The sequence below is a fragment of the Diceros bicornis genome, chromosome 32 (assembly GCF_020826845.1).
Source record: "Diceros bicornis minor isolate mBicDic1 chromosome 32, mDicBic1.mat.cur, whole genome shotgun sequence".
In the NCBI taxonomy this organism is placed as follows: domain Eukaryota; kingdom Metazoa; phylum Chordata; class Mammalia; order Perissodactyla; family Rhinocerotidae; genus Diceros; species Diceros bicornis.
Genome location: NC_080771.1, coordinates 9,965,616 through 9,987,057, shown reverse-complemented (window position 1 = coordinate 9,987,057; position 21,442 = coordinate 9,965,616). Strand labels below are relative to the sequence as shown.

Sequence of the window (21,442 nt, the reverse complement as noted above, 5' to 3'; positions counted from 1 at the left end):
TTAGGAGGGGTTAAAGGGAACGAAGGGCCAGGCGGCCGGACGCCCGGTGGCCCGGGTGCCCGCGTCCTGCGCGCCGCCACGCGGCCTGGGCCCCACCGCCCGTCAGCGCCGCCGGGCCTGAGTGCGCTTCGGCTCGGCCGGGCGGGTGCCCCGCGCGTCCGCGGGCGGCGGAGCTGGGCCGGCGGGGCAGCACGCTGGGCGCTGGGCCTTGGCCGGCCCGGCGGCGGCGCGAGCGCTGGGGGCGGGGGACGGAGGCCGCGCCCCCGCGCCCGTCCCGCCCGCACCCTGCGGGGGGCGGCGGCCCGCCCCGCGCCCGCCGAGGCTCTTCCGCGCCGGCAGGGGCAGCAGCGGCAGCGGCGCGGGGCGGAGCGGCGCGAGCAGCCAGGAGCGGCCCGGCCTGGCCCGGCGCGGCGGCGGCGGCGGCGGCGGCAGCGGCGGCAGCGACGCCAGAGCCCGTGGGCGCCGTTCGCGAGGCCGCCGCGGCGGCCTGGCCGCAGCGCGGGGAGGCCTGGGGGCCGGAGGCCGCCGCTGCCGCCATGCCGTTGCTCTTCCTCGAGCGCTTCCCCTGGCCCAGCCTCCGCACCTACACGGGCCTCAGCGGCCTGGCCCTGCTCGGCACCATCGTCAGCGCCTACCGCGCCCTCAGCCAGCCCGAGGCCGGGCCCGGGCGCGGCGAGCAGGAGTCGCCAACGGCCCCGCTGCTGCCGGAGCCGGCCGCGCTCGCCCGCCCGAGCGCCGGGGGACCCCGCGCCCGCGACGTGGCCCAGTACCTGCTCTCGGACAGCCTGTTCGTGTGGGTGAGCGAGGCCGCCGCGAGGGGCGGGGGCCGCCATGTCACCCATTATCTGTGGGGGGCGTGGCTGGGGCCCGGGTCCCCTCCCTGGGGCCCGCCGAGTGAGAAGCCTGGGGCCCCGCCCGCGAGCGCGCTGCCGGAGGAGGGGGGCTGTGGGGCTGGCCCGGGGCGGGAGGAGATGGGCGTGAGGAGGCGCGGCCGAGTTGGAGGGCCTGAGGAAGGGGTCGGGGGGGGCGCGGGGGCGCGAGGGAGGGAAGAGGTTAGGTGCTGGAGGGGCGGAGTAGAAGTCAAAGATGGGGAGCGGGGTGGGGGTTCCTGAGGGCCCCCCGGGGAGGAGACTGGAAGCCCTCAGAGAGCAGGCTCGGGGGAGGCTGGGCCCGGCGGGTCAGTGGCCCCGCTGCTGTGTTCCCTGGTGGAGGGAAGCTGACAGGCCTTTCTGACCCGGTCGTGCACGGCAGTGTTGTAGGGTTTCCCCTGGAGAGGAGAGGGCACAGCCGGAATTCGGGGTCGAGTCTGGGAGCATTTAGGCATTTGGGTGTTTGGACGTTCCTATTCGGCGAGAGGCCGTCTCCCACCACTTTTTTGCCGTTTAGCCTGCGATTGTCCTCTTTGGGTCAAACAAACCTGCAGACCGTGCTTCCTCTCCTGCCGCTCTCACCTGGTGATTCGTCACGGTTTCCTTTGATGTCTGAAGGCAGCAAAACACTCATCATTTTAACTCAGGATTTCTCCTTTTGGTGATCCATTTTAAAACAAGGTTTCCAGTTCGTCTGTCAATGCACGATAAGCAGCCTTTACAAGGCAGACATGCTGGGTTCGCTGATTAGAACAGATAATTTCAGGCGGGGCAGATCAGGAGTATTTTGGCTAAAGAACTTTGCTTCCGCCTTGGCCTAATGTAAATACTTCTTTATATAAACCCTACAGTGATCAGAAAAGTTGCTGCAAGGTTGAAGTGTGTCGCTTGGATATACTGTGGCGTCTTGAGTCTTGTCCCCTCCTGAGAGTTCCCATTTGGGATGGAGAGTAGGCTGTAAATGACTGAGATTAGTATTCCAAGTATATAGAATGATATACAACTCATTTGTAATAATTAATCCCACTGTGCTTCATCAGGAAGCAGTGGGATTTAGGAACTCCGTGGGCTGTGGATTAAGTCTCCTGGTCCTTCTCATGAAGAGATTAGTGGAAGGCAGTGGAGGGTGAGGTTCGGGTGCTCTGCTGCTGTGAAGTTGGACCTTACAGAACTGAAGACGGGAAAAGTGAAAGAACTCAACTCCCATCTCTTGTTTAATTTCAGATCTATTTTTGTGTTTGACTTAAGCAGGTAAACAAGTTAAAGTGATGTGAAGAGGGTTTTTGCCAGATGTTAACATCATCATGTAGTCTTTGACATATTTTTTTAAGTATAAGATATGAATAAGCCTTTGAGAAGGAACCACTATAGTATTTATATAACAACTACTAGTAGTGATTCGTGATTCTTTTTTCCCTCGGAGTTTCTTTTTACAAAACCCACGTTCAAGTTCCAAGGTTAACAGCTCTTCATAAAATATTACATAAAGGCCTGTTGATTTTTCTGTGAAAATTATTACTTTTAAGAAAGTTTCCTTTTCTTCCCAGCTTTTTCAGTAAAGGACTTGCCTCATGCAAGTTTGACATTTCTTCCTGTCTGTTTCCTTTCTCAATTGATCTTCTTATTGTTTTTCTTCCATCTTTGCTCCTTGGTTTTCACGCTTCCATCATGGCCTTCCTTGGTTTCTCAGACCCTCAGCACCCATTACATGGTTTCTGCTTCACTAGCTGAGTAGGAATCACAATCTCAGAGGCCTTCCTCCGTGGGCTGACTGATAGCTTTATTGAGTGAATATGTGGTGGGGCCTTTGTCAAAATGGATCTGTTTTGCTCTCTGTCCGAAGGCATTCAGATTCAATTTTTTAAAACCAAGCAAGACAAAACAAAAGCTGATCTTTTGGCCAGTTTGCAATCTGGCTGCTATTATTTGGTGTATTGGAATGTCTAAAACTTATCTTTGTAGAGCACAGTTCAGATTAGTATGGGTCTGATAGCATCTCAAGAGGTTTTTGGTTAACAAACTCATTTCAAAACCCTCAAAGGTACTATTTGGAGCACTCTGGAGGGCATGGCTGTGAACACTTTCCCCCTACTCTCAAAGCAATCCATATACAAATAAGGCAAAATTCGATAAATGATAGTAGATATATAAAGAAAATATGGTGGAGTTTGGAGGAAAGAGAAAACGATGCCCAGGGAAGGATGCATGGAAGGTGATATTTGAACCCAGCCTTGGAAGGTGGGAAGGGTCTCAGCAAGCAGCAAAGGGCATTCCAGGTAGAGAAAACAGCATGTGAAGCTCAGACTGGAGTATGGAGGACAGGGGAGAGCACGTGCAGAGCGGTTCATAAAGTCGGTTGTTAAATTGAAATTACATTGGATCCTTTCATTTAAGAGTGAGGTTGGGAAGGTGAAGGGGAGACCCAGGAGTCACAGGAGATGGGGGAAGTGACCCTGCTGTGAGAGAAAGGGAGAGGTGAGCAACCCCTCTGAAAGTGTATTTTTCAAAGTGTGGACCTCTGGCAACCTGGTTCATTGTCACCTGGGATACTTGTAAAATGTTGTTTCTCAGGCTCTACCTGGGGATCAGTTTCAGGGAGAAGGCTGGAGCCTTGGCATCTTCATTTTGATTAATGTCCTAGGTGATTTTAGGCACACTAATGGTTGAGAAACTGAATAGGCAGGAAATGGGGTGTGGGGTGAAGGTCAGATTATATAAACCTTGCCTGCTCTGCTAAGGAGTGTGAACATTACTTTCTGGGCCCTAGGGTTTAGGTGGGATTGGAGGGGAAGAGGGGCTGTCGTGATGAAATGTTGTTTTCAGGGGACAGCCTGTGGCAGCAGTGGGGAAGATGGATTTATGTAGAATGGGAAGAGGCCTGGAGATGTAGTGACCTAAAACCTCCTCCCCCCAAGGAAGGCTCTCCAGGTGGCCCTCTGGCATGAACATTGAAAACAGGTTAGAGGGGAGGCTCCAGGTGTCTCACACTAACAAATACCTAGGTTTGACACGATCATTTGTTTTTTCATGTCTTCTAGAACTTTCCTTCTAAAGAGTCATTCTAGATTAGGTTTTATTTTGTTATTCATTTCCAGGCTTATTTTACATTGTTCAGATATCATTTCCATTAAATTATCTCTTGATCCATTTCATCATTTTGAATTGTGCAAATGTTTTTGGCTTTTCCATTTCTATTCTTGTTCATTTTCATTACTTTCTCCTTTCTGTTCTTTTTTTTTTTTCTTTTCTATGGATTTTCCTCTAAAATTGTAAGAGCAGGACATGTAAAATGAAGAGATAGAAATATGAAAAAAGTGTTAAGGTTCTGGCTTAATTATATGTAGGTCAAATAATTTAAATAAAAGTCTCAGGGAAAAAAAAATCACCAAAAGTGAAAATGGATAAAAGTGAACTGACCATTTAGAGCAGGGATTGGCAAACTGTAGTGGCCTCTTTGGCCCGGACTGTTTTTGTACAGTCTATCAACTAGTAATGGTTTTTACATTTTTAAATTTTTTTTTTTTTTTTAAAGAGAAAACTATGTGTCAGAGAGCCTGTGGCCTACAGAGCCTAAAATATTTACTGATAGCCCATTAGATTAAAAGTTGCTGACTCCTGCTTTAAAGAGCCCATCTTCACATAATTATACAACTTCAAAACTGAAAGTAATTTACTAGGTTTGAGTCTTTATGAGTTGAATATTCCAAAGAAGATTAGAGAAAAATGTTAACTCCAGAAATGTTGGGGCAACTGAAGAAAAAGACTAAACTCCTAAATAATAGGATATAAGTCTAGATAAACAACTTAAAAAGATAGGGAAAATCTTCAGGGTGAAGGGGAAGGAGACTGCTACTCGATTGCTTGCTAGACGTGTGCTGAGTGCTTTGTGTACGTAATCTCATTTATTTCCCTCTTATTGTGAAAAGAGGAAAACAATCATCGATGTAATAAGGGGGAGTATGCATCTTTGATTTTATTGGCATTTTTTACTTGTCACTGGGAACCTGTGGAGGTAACATATTCCAGCTGTCTTTAAAGGTAGGAGACAGACAAATGGTGTGTGGGGAGTGGTAGTTAGTGCTAGTGTTAAGTAGGAGACTAAGAAATATCCGTATTGGTCATGTCCTTGAAACAGTTCCTGGTAGTTTAGCCACATCTCATCACATGCTCATAAATAATGCCTCATTAGTGGCCAGCATTTTACAGGATCAAAAATACCTCCAGGGTTACACAGTGATAAACGTGGCTAAGCCATTTGTTACCACCCTCATCTCTTTTCCTTAAAGGCCTGGAACTGTCTTAGAATTTAGTTTCTGTTTTCTCAAGTAGAACAGTAGAACCATTCTGGGAGGGAAGTTTTCTTATGGGGCCTTGGCGTAAAGGGAATGACTTTAAGCTTGATTAAAGTCAGGGTTCCTTGGGCACTGCTATCTGACCTGTTCTGTTATGGGCTGCTCAGGGACAAGCAAAACTTGTTTTTATTTTGTGCAGACTAATAAAAGATAAAGGCATTTGGTGAGGTTTTAAGAAAATATTAAAATTTTTACAGTGCTATAGATGTGAGACTTTTCTGAAGTATTTTAATATATTAGAAATACTGTGTGTTGTAACAGGTTAACTTGGGACTCAGACCACCTAGTTTTGGTTTGTTACTCATCAGTCTCCCATCATATGATGAGAAAAATAATGTGGAATTTCAGAACTGGTCAGATTAGTTTAATAGATTCTAAACTTTAAAAAAAATTAATTAAATAAATAAATAATGCATGCTCATGGTACAAAAATCAAAAAGTACACAAGTGATATACAGTGAAGAGTAAATCTCCCTCTCTGCCTGCTACCTGCCTCTCTCCCCCAGAAGTGGCCATTACTGGTTTATTGTAATTAGTGCTGGCGTTAAGTAGAAGACTAAGCAGTATCCAGATTGATCAAGTCCTTGACACAGTTCCCATCTACATGTTTTACAAACGTGTATGTATACATATACTTTCTTTTTTACACAGAAGGTAGCACAGTAATCACATTTCTACACTTTGTTCTTTTTCAGTGAACAAATTATCTTGAAGTTTCCATATTACACTGGTAAATATAGAGCTGTGAGTTAGTTTTCCTGGCTTCGTTGTATTCCAGTGAATGGCTGTTTTATAGTTTATTGAACTATCTCCCTGTTGGGCATTTAATTGTTTTCCATTTTTCTGCTATTATAAACAGTGCTCCAGTGAACTCCTTATACGTACATTTAAGTTTGAATTCTGCCTGCAAGGAAGAGTTAGTTAGCTGTATAGAGCAGATGAAATGAACTTAGAACTTTTCCTGTGGTCTGCCTGGATAAAGTGGTGGTTCAGACCAGCTTTGCTGGAAGCCAGCCTTGTTCTGATTGTTGGAGGTGAGAAGGTTTGTCCTGGTTCTCTGGATGTAAATCTGGGCTGAAGTGTTGTTTCTGTAAGAATATCCTTGGTGACCTAGTGGGATCTGATTTGGGATTTGCTTTTAAATGAGGAATGCCACGATTATGCTTCTTTGCATATTTGCAGTTTTTCAAGCCTTTGTCAATTTTAAAGTTGAGAATTTATTGTATCCTTATTGGAACAACACAGTGTTTGTGAAATGAAGACATTTTTCTATAAATAGACATAGAGTAAATAGTTATTAATAATTGTTAAGGTATTTTAAAAACACTTTGTACCTAATCTTAAAATAATTTTTAGTTGCTTCCAATCCTGTGTAGCTTTAGCTTTCATATAATGTTCACAAAAGGTTGTCTCTTACTTTTTACCTAAATTTCCTTTCTAATATCAGTATACTTTCTCAAGCCTTTTTTTCCTTCTTAGCCTTGCTAATTTTTAAGTCTTCCCTTTAAATTAAGAAAGGTTATTGATGGGTGATGGGATTATGAGAAGCTTTCACTTTCTTTTTTGTAAATCAAAAATACTAATTTTTTAAACCTTATTTTTAAACTTAGAAAAATCTTTTATAAAAAGTTTAACTGAGAAATAGTACATAATATTTTATTTTTTGTTTTGTAACCCATGATGTTGGAGAATGCTGTTTTGAGTAGAGGAATGATTAAGCCACCCTAAATTTGATTTTTCTCCTTCATTGCTTTCACAGCAGCCTGCTTGGTCTGTTAGATGCTTACCAACCATCTAGACACAAGCTTCTGTGTCTTGTAGATTCTGAAAGTTCTTGAGGGTGGGGTCCAGATCTCTCTCATTTCTCTTAACCTCCCATATCCCGTGAACAAGTAGGTGCTAAATGTGTTGAATTTATTTCTTTATTTCGTATACCTACGTGCAAAAATAGGAAGGATTCTTTTTCAAAATTGTGTTGTTATTAGGCTGGGGGATGTTTGGCTGATTTGAAAAATCCTGTTCAGCTGGGGGATGTGGCACGAGGGGTTGTGGTTGTGGTTTTGTCTTACGATGTTTTTCTTGATTAACATGACTGAGGTTCCCATTGACTGTGTAGAGCACAGTGAAGATGAGCCTTTTTAACATCTGTTTCATGTCCTTAAAAATTAGTATTCTAAGCTATTTGTGGGAACGATTTGAATAGGGCTGTTCCACAGGGAGTCATAAGTTAGGGATATAGGATGTTTTGGATAACTAATTTGGATTTTTTACTGGTTATTTGAAGGATTTAATTACTTTCATTTCATTTCATTCATTTCATTAATCACTTTCATTTTTCAGCAAAACTATTTTTGTTTCAGTTCTTAAAAAATATATCATGAGCCAGCCGTGATGGCCTAGCAGTTAAAGTTCAGCAGTGTGTTCCACTTAGGCGGCCTGGGTTTGGTCCCCGGGCACGGAACCACACCACTTGTCTGTTAGTAGCCATGCTGTGGCAGCGGCTCACATAGAAGAACTAGAAGGGCTAACAACTAGGATATACAACTATGTACTGGGAATTTGGGGAGGGGGAAGAAAAAGAGAGGAAGATTGGCAACAGGTGTTAGTGTAGGGTGAATCTTTCCCAGGGGGGACGAAAAGTGTATATATGTCACACTTCCTTGCCATATTAGACAGGCAGAATAGAACTAACCATAATTTAATCTTTTTACAGTGAATTGGGGCTGCCACTATGTGTTCTACGAAAGGGATGGGTGGTGTAAGACACTAAGGGGAACCTGAAGAGACCTTAGGGAGCTTTCTTTCTTTCTTTTTTTTTTTTTGGTGACGAAAATCAGCCCTGAGCTAACATCTGCCAATCCTCCTCTTTTTTTGCTGAGGAAGACTGGCCCTGGGCTAACATCTGTGCCCATCTTCCTCCACTTTATGTGGGATGCTGCCACAGCATGGCCTGACAAGTGGTGCGTCCGTGTGTGCCCAGGATCCAAACCTGCGGAGCGCACGCACTTAACCCCTACGCCCCTAGCTTGCTTTCTTATATTACTCTCTTCCATCACCTTCCTTTTTTTAAAATATCATTTGCTTCTTTTAGAAGTAGAGGGAAGAATGACCTGGGAAGAGGAATATGGCCACCTTCCTGTAAGCAATAGTGAATCGAAGTTTGAAGCAGCCTTTACATTAAGTTGGTGTTCATTTTCATTGGCTTTAACTAAAAGTCATCTTTACTGTCTTTATCAAGGTCCTTTTGGCTTTTTTGGGTCATGCAGAGTCTTAAAAATCATTTGAACATCAGTAGTGTGATGTACCACACTAGCCTCTTGGTCAGGGGCAGCCTACTCTTTCATTTTGTAAGCATTAGATTTGTTGTTTAGGTGTAAGGATATCCATCTCTCAATTATTTAAAAAAGAAAGTGTCGTACCTCCTGTTGAAGAAGGCCTTGGTTTTGCATTGGTGTGTCATGGTTGCCTTTCAGTTCTCAGCCCCTCCTGCCAGTTTTATTCTTTCTTCTTCCTGGTTTCTCAATTCCACTCTGCTCTAATGCCGCAGAACCTTTACTTTAAGGCCAACACCATGCCTAGAGTATCTTTTGGTTGGCAGGTTGTCCCATTGCAATACTTTTTTTTTTTGTGAGGAGGATTGGCCCTGAGCTAACATCCATGGCAATCTTCCTCTATTTTGTATATGGGACACCGCCACAGCATGGCTTGAGGAGCAGTGTGTAGCTCCGCGTCCGGGGTCCGCACCCATGAACCCTGGGCTGCCTAAGTAGAGCACATGAACTTAACAACTATGCCACCAACCCGGCCCCAATACATTTTAAAATATATATATTTTATTTTACTTTAAAAAAGTATATTTTAAATGTATTTTCTTTAAAAAACTACATGTATATTTTGGTTCTCAATTCTTCATGGTCTTGTGACTTTTTATGACCATTCCTCTCCCCACCTCTTATTTGTTTGACAGGGCAGGGCAGGATATTTGGGTGCTGGATTTGTGATAACTTCATTTGCTAGAAAAGTTTTCTTCAAGGATTTCTATCAAAAGTTTTGTATCAAAATTTTAACGTAGGAAATGATGTACCTAGGAGATACCTGTGGTTTATAAGGTGCATACAGTTTTAGACGTAGAGTACGAAGTTTATACACAGTGGAGTTAAGTCTGACTGGGAAGGTGGCCTACTAGAGGCTATGTACTAGGACAGGGCTCTGTGAATTAACGGGTAAGCTGGTGCCTCCCCTCCCCACTCCTCATCCCTATCCCACCACCCATAAAAGTGTGCTCCTTCAAATATTACTTACCTTGTACTGGTAGAGAACTGGAAAGACTCAGTCATTAGAAATGATGGCTGAATTCCTAATATATAATTTAAGAGCTGCTTTTATTTTTAAACAGGAGGAAATAAACTTCCTTTCTTTGGTTTCTGTACAGGTTCTAGTAAATACTGCTTGCTGTGTTCTGATGTTGGTGGCTAAGCTAATCCAATGTATTGTGTTTGGCCCTCTTCGAGTGAGCGAGAGACAGGTAAGTCCAGACAACTAGAAGGGATTCTTGTGACCAGATTTTTTTTTTTAACTTTGTATTTGGTGTAATTTCAAACTTACAGAGAAGTTGCACGAATACTATGAAGAACTCCCACATTTCCTTTTCCCAGATTCACAGTTAACATTTTTTCCACTTGCTTTAACATTTGCCTTTTATTTATATATACGTATTTTTTCTGGTCCATTTGAGAGTAAGTTGTGGACATGATATCCTGTTACCCCCAAATACTTCAATATGTATTTCCTAAGAGCAAGGACCTTTTCTTATGTAACCATAGCACAATGATCAAAATCAAGAAATTTAGCATTGATAAAATATTTTATATAATCCACAGTCCATATTCAATGTAGCCAAGTTGTCTCAATATTGTTCTTCGTAGCTGTTTTTCCCATGACTTTTATGATGTAGTTTTTAAAGAAGCACAGGTTTGTTTTAGTTTGAATAATCATAAATATCGCTCTTTAGAATATGGGTTCTTTTCCAAAGCAATTTACTGAGATTTTAATTTTTCCTTTTGGAAAAGTAAATTAAGATTCAGCGTTTTACAAGCAGAAAATTAGGTGACTTGTTGCTGTTTCAGGTGAGATAGTCTGATGTTTGAACATTACTCTCAGAATGTATATATGAGCAGGACATGCCTTCATTAAGGAATTATGCCACAAGCATACTATACGGATTGGCAGTTCCCCAAGGATTTTAGTGGATAGAGTGTAGAATGGTGTGTTTTAAAATAGGAATTTAGAACTGGCCTTTAAAACAACAACATACAAGCAAAACTGTATTTTACTTTATTTTATCCCAGTCATAAGACACAGGAACCTTCTACATTAAAAGTAAACAATGGCTTCACTCCTTACCTACTCTTTGAACCCAAGTCTCCTGTTATCACATCAGCCAAGGTCCTAGTTTAGAGCTGAAATGCGATTACGGTGTGGTCGAGCCCTTCTGTGCTGTTCTGAGCAGGACTATTTGTCTTCCCAGAGATTTTTCATTAGTGAGTATGCAGCACTTTCTCCAAAATACCAACTCCAGAAGCCTCCCAGATGGGGTCAGGAGAGTGTAGAGTGTTTCAGTAGGATACAAAGGCTCCTTTTGATACTTCTTTATTCTTCAAGAACTTTTGACGATGGGCCAGAAATTGGTCAGGCCAGGCAAGCCATCTAATGGCTGGTGGATTGATCTGGCACCAGTGGGCCTTATATACTGCTTTCTTTGTCCTAAAATGTTAAATATTAGTTCAAAATTTACAGAAAACATAATAGCCTTGGAATATTACAGAGATTTTTACAATACCTAGAGGTAATTATAATGGGCACGCTTGTTACTCAACTCTACTTTCAGTGTTTTCAGTACAGATCACATCTTTCATGCTGTTCTGTGATGACTTATTTTTTGACTGATGTCATCTAGTAGCATTTATTAAGCAGCATTTTGAGTTAGAACTCTACAGAATTGATATGAGTTTGCTCTGTGGGTGCTTAAAGTTCAAGAAATAGAGTAATGCTAGAGGCAAAGACACTGAATACCTAAAATGGGACAAATGTTAAACTGTTAAGTGGAAGTTTAGAACAAGGAATTTTGTTTTAAGCTTAAATGCCTTAATGCCTACTATGGCACTTGTCTAAGCACTTTACATATATTAACTTATTTAGTCCTCCCAACCCTTCGATGAGATATATGCCATTGTTATAAGACCCATCTTATAGATGGGAAAACCAAAGCACAGAGATCTTAAGTGACTTGCCCGAAGTCACACAGCAAATAGGTGGTGGAGTGCAGATCCAAAACCAGGGCACAAGATGTCCTAGCTTCACCTTGTGCTTTACCTGCCCCAGATCTGGAAACAGACATTCACCAAGGATTCCTAGTTTTGTTCTCTGTACAAAGGGTGTACAGTCAGAGTACAGTGTGTAAAAGTTCTCAAAATAATTCTTTAAGTAGTCATGTTATCAGTTTGTTACACATTTAGGTTTAGTTATTTCTGTTTTTATTCAAGTTTGCTTTTTTTCTGTTTTAATTTTTTGAATTTGTGAAACATTTACGTGGTTCAAAACTATACGTAAAAGTATACTTAGAAGTCATGTTTTCATCCTTATCCTCTCACTCAGTTCTCACAACTCCTGTAGTTGGCACGATAGTCTATTTTAATATCTGTTGGCTAGACGATGCTCAATGCCCTTTTCTTCAGGATAGTAAAGATTTTTAAACGGGAAGTCCTCAGTGTAGGAGAGAGCACAGTGAAGCAGATACGCTTACACACTGCTCGTGGGAGTGTACATTTATACAACTTCTTTGGATATCAGGTGGATGTTACTTATTAGAAACCATGAAAACATTTGTGCTTTTGATTCCATAATGCTGAAGAAATAGAAACTTGTACAAAGATATTCATTGCAACATATTCTGAATGGTGAAAAATTAAAAACAATTTCATTATCCATCTGTAACCACTAAAATGGTATACTCAGAGAATATTCATTGTAAGGTTCTCACAATATGATAAGTGAAATAAAGCAGTGTACAAAAATTAATGTTTTGCACATAGGGAGAAGACTAGAAAAATGCGTAAAAATGTTAAGGCATTTTTGTTTTACTTTTTTTTTTGTACTTTTGCATTTGGTATTGATTATGGGCTGGCAAATGAGCATACGTTATTTTTTAATCTGAAGGATGTTAAAAAAAAAAAATTTGGTCCTTTCTATTGTTTGTTTTTAGAATCCAGAGAACAGAAGTATTAAAAATGCTACTTATAGCCCTCACTATTCTTTTTATTTTGCTTTGGAAGTATATGTATTATTTCTTAATACATAAGGTACTAGACTAATATCATTCCCCTTTTAATGGCTAAGATTCCATAACTGACTGAGGTTACAATTCAGAGTCTATAGATTATTTTCTAGGTATCTTATCTTTATTATTCAGAGGGTTTGTTTTTGTTTCCTTGCCTTCTGTTTCCTGAGAAAGCTCAGTATAGAATATTTTTTCCATAGAAGCCAGCTTTTGTTATGTTCACTTCTCTTAAATGGGTTAGGTGTAAAGGTACTCACTTTTATAAATATTTTTCCTTTTAGCACCTCAAAGACAAGTTTTGGAATTTTATTTTCTACAAGTTCATTTTCATTTTTGGTGTGCTGAATGTCCAGACTGTGGAAGAGGTGGTTATGTGGTGCCTCTGGTTTGCAGGACTTGTGTTTCTGCATCTGATGGTTCAGCTCTGCAAGGACCGATTTGAATACGTGAGTTTTTAGCCAAGCTCTTTGCTTGCTTAGTCACATGTTTGCCAGGTTTGAAATGTGTATAGTAGTCCCCCATTATCTGTGATTTCACTTTCCGCGGTGTCAGTCAACTGCGGTCTGGAAGCAGATGCTCCTTCTGATGTATCGTCAGAAGATCAGTAGTAGCCTAACGCTGTGTCACAATGCCTACGTTGTTCACCTCACTTCGTTTCATCACGTAGGCATTTTATCATCTCACATCGTCAGAAGAAGGGTGAGTACAGTACAATAAGATATTTTGAGAGAGAAAGAGACCACATTCACGTAACTTTTATTACTGTATATTGTTATAATTGTTCTATTTTATTATTAGTTATTGTTGTTAATCTCTTACTGTGCCTAATTTATAAATAAAACTTTATCATAGGTGTGTATGTATAGGAAAATATATAGTATATATAGAGTTTGGTGCTATCTGCAGTTTCAGGCATCCACTGGGGTCTTGGAACATTTCCCCCGTGGATGAGGGGGGCTGCTGTAATATGAATGAGCCGTAACAGGCGTGTTCAGAGTAGCTCTCCAGGGGAAGGCTCCTGGATCTGTACCCACCACCTGTTTCTTGAGGAACATTTTGCAGCAGCCAAGAAATGCGGGATCAGTGTCTCCTAGAGAGGTTTCCTCCCCTACCCAGTAGGGTATTACATTACTACAGCCCACGTGGGGTCAGTTCACCTACACAAACTGTTTTGATCACAGCGCAAGGAAACCTTAATATATAAACTGAATAAAAGCTGGTCTCGTCCAGGTATTTTCTGTTCCAGTCTCCTTTTATTTTTTCCCCTCCTACTCTGGTTCTTGGAGCTCTTCTTTCTGACTGGTTTACACTGTTTCTACCCCTGGGTGAGGTCTGAATTACCTCTCTTGGCTTCCATGGTCCCTGGAGAAGTGAATCCTTTTCTGTCTGGGTGCAAGATCTGCCTCTTGGCTTCAGATCAGAGCTGTGCAGGTGAACCCTCACTCATTAGTGCTCCCGAACTAGTCTCAGGGATCCCAGGTAAATGTGCATCTGCAATCCTGCCCCTCAGTTAAACCCACTCCTGAGCCTTATGTGCCACTTTCTTTACCTAGTCCTCATGGACCAGGTGGTCCTTGCACCTCTGCGTGAGCTGAACTCAGTCTCAAAGCCTTTAGCTGTTTCACAGTTCAGCCCCATTCCGGCTCCAAACAGGAGCTTCTAACCTCCCTAACTGGTTTGTTACCTGCACCTTCCCTCCCTCTCAGGAGTCACAGCTCCAGGCTATCTTTTCCAAGCTCTTGCTTCTCCTTGTATCCCATTAACATGGCATTATAATAAGTCTGCACCTGGATTACATTTCAGTTGTCCTAGCCCCAAGCAGACTAGGACCGTCCTCCCAGTGAATTTTGGAGAGGAGGGCTAGAGCAAGATTGAGGAAGAAGCACAACATAACGTGGTGCTGTCCTGAGTCCTGTTGAATGTTAGAGAATTACAGACCTTTGGAAACTTGCTTCTAGAGATTTATAATCCCAGTGGTAGGAGGATCCTTGAGAATTTGAGATGAAAGTATAATGTGTGTTGTTATATTTCATAAATCAAATGATAAAGATCTCTAAATATCTGCTCCTACTCATATTTAGGTTGGGTGGAGAGTTTTGACCATCTAGTAATGGGATCCATTTCTGGGCTTTGCATTCGGCCATACAGCTAAGCACAGATCCCCAGGCAAAGACAGCGAGATTAACCTTGAGTTTCTCAGTGAGGTTCAACACTGCGATGAAGAAGAATGAGCTTCCTCCTCCTGTTTTGTGTGTTTCAGCTTTCCTTTTCTCCCACCACACCTATGAGTAGCCACGGCCGAGTTCTGTCTCTGCTGGTCGCTATGCTGCTCTCCTGCTGTGGATTAGCAGTTGTCTGTTGTGTCACAGGCTACACCCACGGGATGCACACTCTGGCTTTCATGGCCGCGGAGGTAAGAGGCAGACACGGGTTTTTGCTGTGGTTATATTCCTGTATCTTTTCAAGGAAGCTAGAGGATTATTGACAGATGATTTTCACCCATGAAGTGACTGATGGATATTTGGTCTTTGATTTTAACAAGTGTTTTTGGAGTTGGTTTGTTTTGTGTTGGGTACTGGCACCAAATGCTTTCGTGTGTGTTATTGCATGTAATCCTTGCTACAACCTAATAAAAAGTAATTATTTTTGCCAACATTTATATAGTACTTACTATATGCTGAGGATTATTCTAAACACCTTACATGTATTGACTCATTTTAATATTCCTATTTATGAGTGGGGAAGCAGGCATAGAGGGTGAAGTGAATTGCTTAAGGTTCCAGAGTGACAAGTGGTACAGTCTGAGTCCTGTGACTCTTCCCCTTAAGATGTTATAAACATGATTGGTGATGATTAATAAGCAAGTACTCTGTAATTGGTTTTCTTAGGGCATAAATTAAGCTTTTACAGAATAATATAGGTTGTAAACTATATTCATTATTTTGAAAGAATAATCTGAGATATTCATGTATATTTTAAAATTTACTTTTAAATCTTTCGAAAAATACCCATTTCTGTTCAATAGAAATCAGAATTTTTTGTATATGTTTATATTCAGTGGTCATATTTGCTTTTTTCCTCAGGCCAAAGGCAAAATACTTCTATCTTGCCCATAATAGCTATTATTAATGGAAAAAATGAAATAATATACTGAAGCTAATTAGCTTATATCAAAACACAACTAAGTTTGAACTACTAATTGGGAATTTGTTAGAATAGGGTTAAAATTTTGCTTAATAGCATTCATTTCAGAGTATAATATAGTAATGTAAGTAAAATTAGAAAAGGAACATCATTTAAGTACTTAATAAAAACATTTGCAATCCTAGTTTACTACTTTCTGTGTATGAAAGGTATATGGCTATATTTCCTCTTGAAAAAAAATGTTATTTACAATTTTATTTACAGTGACTTAAGTTAATTAGTTTGCTTTAGATATATTTTATTATAAATCACCATTTGAATGATTCTGTGTTTTCCTTTTTTGCTTCTTTACCTTTTAATTACTATTAGGCCAAACTTTGAAAAAGGTATACCTAAAAGTAAAGACATTTAAATTAGGGCTATTGGGTCATACTGTAGTGCATATTTTTATTTTAGCTCATTACTATTTATTGTTTTAAGGTAATTTATCATGTTATAGATTTGATATTTTGAACTAAATCATATTTTTATATTTATAGTTTTTCTCTTCTATGTAAAATATTTTCCATTTATAAATAGAGATTTCCTAATCTCAAACATAAATAATATACAGTTCTATACTGGTAGATTAAGAGGAAATTTTTCTTAATATCAGTTTCTATAATGCAAAATACCATGAGGGGCTTATTTTGTTTTTTATTTCCTTCGCTCTCTTTTCTTCTCTGTATGCAAAGGGAATGCACAAAGAGTTACGTAGAGAGCAGGTACTTGTATCTAGGATGGTAGCACCTAAACTATCCTTTGGGTGTAGGGCCACCAGGTATTTGTACCAGGTATTCAGACACTCTTTTAGGTATCTAAAGCTGTATAAAATGGTGACTTAATACTGTATAAAATAGAAGTGATCATCAAACTACTAGAATGAACCTCAAGATTGTAGAAGGCATCCCCAGGAGATGGACAGGTGTAATTGGTTGTCACCTATTAACAGGAAAAGGCTCAAATAAAAGTTGGGTTTCTAGGTCATGAAAATATTCCATGGAAATTTGAAGCAGATGAAATGAAATGGTTGGTAAACTTGAACTACCTGCTTTTTTTTCCCTTTTAGTTTTATTGAGATATAGTTGACATACAGCATAATGACTTTAAGGTGTACAGCATAATGACTTGACTCACGTGTATTATGAAAGGATTACCACGATAAGTTTCGTTAACATCTATCATCTCATATTGATAGAAAAAAAAGGCGTGATGAGAATTTTTAGGATCTACTCTCTTTGCGATTTTCAGTATACCATTCAGCAATGTTAACTGTAGTCACCATGCTGTACATTACACCCCCAGGACTTATTTGTCTTATGACTGGAAGTTTGTACCTTTCGACCACCTTCCTCCAATTCCCCCATCCCCTACCCCTTGAGCAACTTGCTTTTTAGTTGAACTGAGAAGCGTTTGTCTTTCATCATTTTGTAAAGTAAGTTTGGCCTGAGCAATCCTAAATTTTACAAAAAAGAAAAAATACGTCTCTTTTTTTACAGTCTCTTCTTGTGACAGTGAGGACTGCTCATGTGATTTTACGGTGAGTAGAAATTGAGGAGGGAGGTGATTGAGGTGTACTCATATAGTTGATTTTAAGATATGTCTAAAATATAAAAATGTGACTCTACTGTATCACGTTTAAACCAAATTCGATTGTAACAGTAAATTATTAAAATTATTTTTCTCTATTCACTGCAGATATGTAATTCACCTCTGGGACCTCAACCATGAAGGGACATGGGAAGGAAAGGGGACGTATGTCTATTACACAGATTTTGTCATGGAGCTCACTCTCTTGTCCCTGGACCTCATGCACCACATTCACATGTTGGTACGTTTCCTCAGAAGGGGCTCTAACAGAGAGCTAAGTTTTTCAGAATCAGGAGCCTGGTTAGTACATTAACAAATGAAACTTTTGTGGATGAGCCATTGAAAGACTATAAAAACTAATGAAGCTGTGCCCCCCTGCCCCACCTTTTGCCACTGGGGGTAAAGCAGTGTTGTGGAACCAGTTTGGCTGGTGCCCAGCTCAGAAGGAATTTGCTAAGTCCCCTGAGAGATTTCTGCTACCAAGTCAATAGATAATTCTTTTAGCATGAAATTAAGGGACTCCCTCTCTCCATAGTTTCTGTGGCTTCTCACATTTAGCAGTTACTTTGTAGATGGTAATAGGAATTCTCGCAGTGTGAGCTACTTCATTGGTTCATAAGTTTTCCATCTTTGTAGTTAAAAACAAAGTCTTTAGGGGCCGGCCCTGTGTTGTAGTGATTAAGTCTGGTGTGCTCCACTTCAGCAGCCTGGGTTTGCAGGTTTGGATCCTGGGCATGGACTTATACCACTCATCAAGCCACCTTGTGGCAGTGACCCACATACAAAGTAGAGAAGATTGGCACAGATGTTAGCTTGGGGCTAATCTTCCTCAAGCAAAAAAAAAAAGTGGAAGATAGGCAACGGATGTTAGCTCAGAGCAAATCTTCCTCACCAAAAAAAAAAAAAAACACAAAGTCTTTATACTTAATTCCTCCTACTTCATTGTTTATATATTACTTTGGTGTACAAGAAATTACAATGTTGGAAACCTGCTTTATTGGTTAGCACTTCAGTGATCTAATAATTATGAGAATCAACATATTTGGTGGGCAATTTATTTAAATTATAAGCCTATCAAAGTAGCATTTAAAAATTATTAGGTTAGACACAGCACATTTCTCAGTCTACTTTTTGAAAGTAACTTTGAAAACATACCTAAAAGTATAGCTTTTGTTAAAAAAAAAAAAAAGAGACCCCCCCCCCAAACAAATGCCCAGAGATAACTGTTGACATTTTGTTGTATTTACTGTTTCTTCATATATTCAAATATATACTTTCATAAATTAAGATCATATTGTGGACATATGGTTTAGGTTTTTTTTAGCTAATGTATTATGTACATTTTCCTGTGCTAGCAACAATTCTAAACCATTTTATGCCTTCAAGATAAAAGTTCCACCATATAAATGTGTGATGATTTAGTTAACCAACTCCTATAATGGGTTATTTAGATTATGTTCGGTGGTTTGCTATTTCATATCTTTATATAATTTTTTAAAATCACATATTAGTTGGACCGGCCCGGTGGTGTAGTGGTTAAGTTCGTGTGCTCCACTTTGGTGGCCCAGGGTTCACGGGTCCGGATCCTGGGTGTGGACTGTGCACCGCTTATCAAGCCATGCTGTGGCAGCATCCCATATAAAGTAGAGGAAGATGGGCACAGATGTTAGCCTAGGACCAATCTTCCTCAGCAAAAAAGAAAAAAAAATCACAGTATTAGTTTTTTTAAGGTAGTTTTATCCTGCTTTTTTTAATTAACAAATATTATTTTCCCATATAATTAAACTTCAAAAATGTTATATATAAAATATAACATTAATTTGTAATTATATTTTATAATAAATATAATTAATGACTATATAATATTACATTATATGAGTTTACAACTTAACTATTCCTGTACTGGGCGTTTTGTTATTTCCTGATTTTCTTTTTCATAATTGCATGGATGGACATGTTTTTTTTTTTTTTTCCCCTGTGAGGAAGATCGGCCCTGAGCTAACATCTGCCAATCCTCCCCTTTTTGCCAAGGGAGACTGGCCCTGGGCTAACATCCATGCCCATCTTCCTCCACTTTATATGGGATGCTGCCACAGCACGGCCTGCCAAGCGGTGCGTCGGTGTGCACCCGGGATCCGAACCTGCGAACCCCGGGCCGCCACAGCAGAGCGCGCGCACTTAACCGCTTGCGCCAGCGGGCCGGCCCCTCGGGTGGACATCTTTTTGCATAAAGCTTTTAATTTCTGGTTAGTTTCTCAGGAAAGATTGCTGGTGATAGAATGACTAGGCCAAAGAGCATGTACGTTGTGTAGAAAGTGAGATAAATGTGTGCATCTGCTTCCTGAGCGGTCGTTCCCGTTCACCTTCGCCAGCAGTAAGAGCTTCTGGTGCACACCTCGCCGTCATCACTTCCAAGTCCACGTTCATTTTTGTTGTGTGTTTTATTCTTCTCCCCTCGTCTTAAGTTGTTCGGCAACATCTGGTTGTCCATGGCCAGCTTGGTCATCTTCATGCAGCTGCGTTACCTCTTCCATGAGGTGCAGCGTCGAATCCGCCGGCACAAGAACTACCTGCGTGTGGTTGGGAACATGGAAGCCAGGTAAGTGAGCGCTAGTTGACGTTGCTAAGTTTACTCGTTTGAGTCTTTAAGAATAACAGACCCCAGATTAAATGAGAACTTGCTTTTGTAAACTGTTCACAGAATGGTGACGAGGATGGGCTCTGGAGTCAGACTGCCCGGGTGTGAATCCCCACTTAGTTGCTGCGTGATTTTGGGCAGTTTGCTTAGCTGCCTGTGCTCCAATTGCTGCTTCTCTAGAGGTGACAGCAGAGCCTTCTTCCTGGAGCTGTTGGGAGGGTTCAGTGGGATGACACATGTAATATTTAGATAGTACTGGGTCCATTGTATGTGCCCAGTAAATGTTAGGTTCTTCTTATGTCATTGTTTTTATCATCATTATTATTAAATGGAAGCTTCCTTGGGCTTCTGCCCTCTGTATTTTATGAAGATGAGTCTCACTTATTCCTAACACATGCATCTTTACACACATACTCTTTCACACTCTTAACCTCATTGAAGGAGGCATTCACTTGCCAACCTGAGGCTTAACCAAGCCTGAAGGTGTGAGGTTGATGGGGATCGTCTTTGTGTCCAAGGAAACAGTTTGGCTCTCTGGGGGTCTTAACTCCTCTGATTTGCCCAGAAGTGTTCCTTCAACTCATCACTAACAGGAGCCATTATTAAGACAAAGTTAGTACAGTCGTGTACCACATAACAATGTTTCGGTCAACAATGGACCGCATGTACAATGATGGTCCCGTAAGATTAGTGCCATATAGCCTAGGTGTGTAGTAGGCTGTACCATGTAGGTTTGTGTAGGTGCACTCTATGATGTTTGCACAACTACGAAATCGCCCGACACATTTCTCAGAATGTATCCCTGCTGTTAAGTGATGCACGGCTATATAAGTTTCTTACTGGCTCTTTGATAGGCTATGAAGAGAAAGCAAGTGTGATGTTTTTGATGGTTGGAAATTTTTTACTGAACAAGGTTCCTCTGTAGCTGTGCTGTTAGAAAGGTAAGGTCTATAAAGTGGCTCAGTATGTGTGAATTGACAGAGATCCCTGCTGGGTGCATTGTGTTTTTTTACAGGTTTGCGGTTGCAACTCCGGAGGAGCTGGCCGTCAATAATGATGACTGTGCCATCTGCTGGGACTCCATGCAGGCTGCAAGGAAGCTGCCCTGTGGACATCTTTTCCACAAGTAGGAGCTTCATGAAGGGCCACATGGGACTGGTGTTCTGTCTAGGGCACGTGGGTGCTTTTTGTGCCCATGCTCAAAACAAATCCTAGCAGAGGAGTGGGGACGTTACCCCAGACTGGCCATGGTGCTGGTACTGAGTGATGTGGGAAGCTTTGGGGTGTCCTCCTTTATCCCTCGGCCTTTTCCCTACATGGCAGGGCTGTCCCCCACTCACAATTTGCCATCTTAATTTCTGGGTGAGTTAGCTGTCTTCATATTCCTTCTCCATTTAAGTTCTGAGGTATAGCAAATATGCCTGTAAGATTTAAAAGAAAGGAACGGGGGACTCCTTGCTTTCAAACAGCTTAT

General features: G+C 41.3%; 1 protein-coding gene across 3 annotated transcripts in view; it reads left to right on the top strand.

Moving 5' to 3' along the window:
• Window positions 1-416: 416 nt before the first annotated feature.
• AMFR (autocrine motility factor receptor) overlaps window positions 417-21,442 on the top strand; it is a 42,872-nt gene continuing 21,846 nt past the window's right edge. Inside the window, exons 1-8 of one of the 3 annotated variants that reach the window (XM_058527849.1) lie at window positions 417-797; window positions 9,654-9,746; window positions 12,839-13,003; window positions 14,818-14,970; window positions 17,240-17,280; window positions 17,439-17,571; window positions 19,796-19,929; window positions 20,984-21,094. In XM_058527849.1, the coding sequence (XP_058383832.1) occupies window positions 537-797; window positions 9,654-9,746; window positions 12,839-13,003; window positions 14,818-14,970; window positions 17,240-17,280; window positions 17,439-17,571; window positions 19,796-19,929; window positions 20,984-21,094 (1,091 nt within the window). In that variant the 5' untranslated portion in view covers window positions 417-536. The remainder of the gene's footprint in view (window positions 798-9,653; window positions 9,747-12,838; window positions 13,004-14,817; window positions 14,971-17,239; window positions 17,281-17,438; window positions 17,572-19,795; window positions 19,930-20,983; window positions 21,095-21,442) is intronic. The other 2 variants (XM_058527851.1, XM_058527850.1) reach the window with 2 other exon arrangements.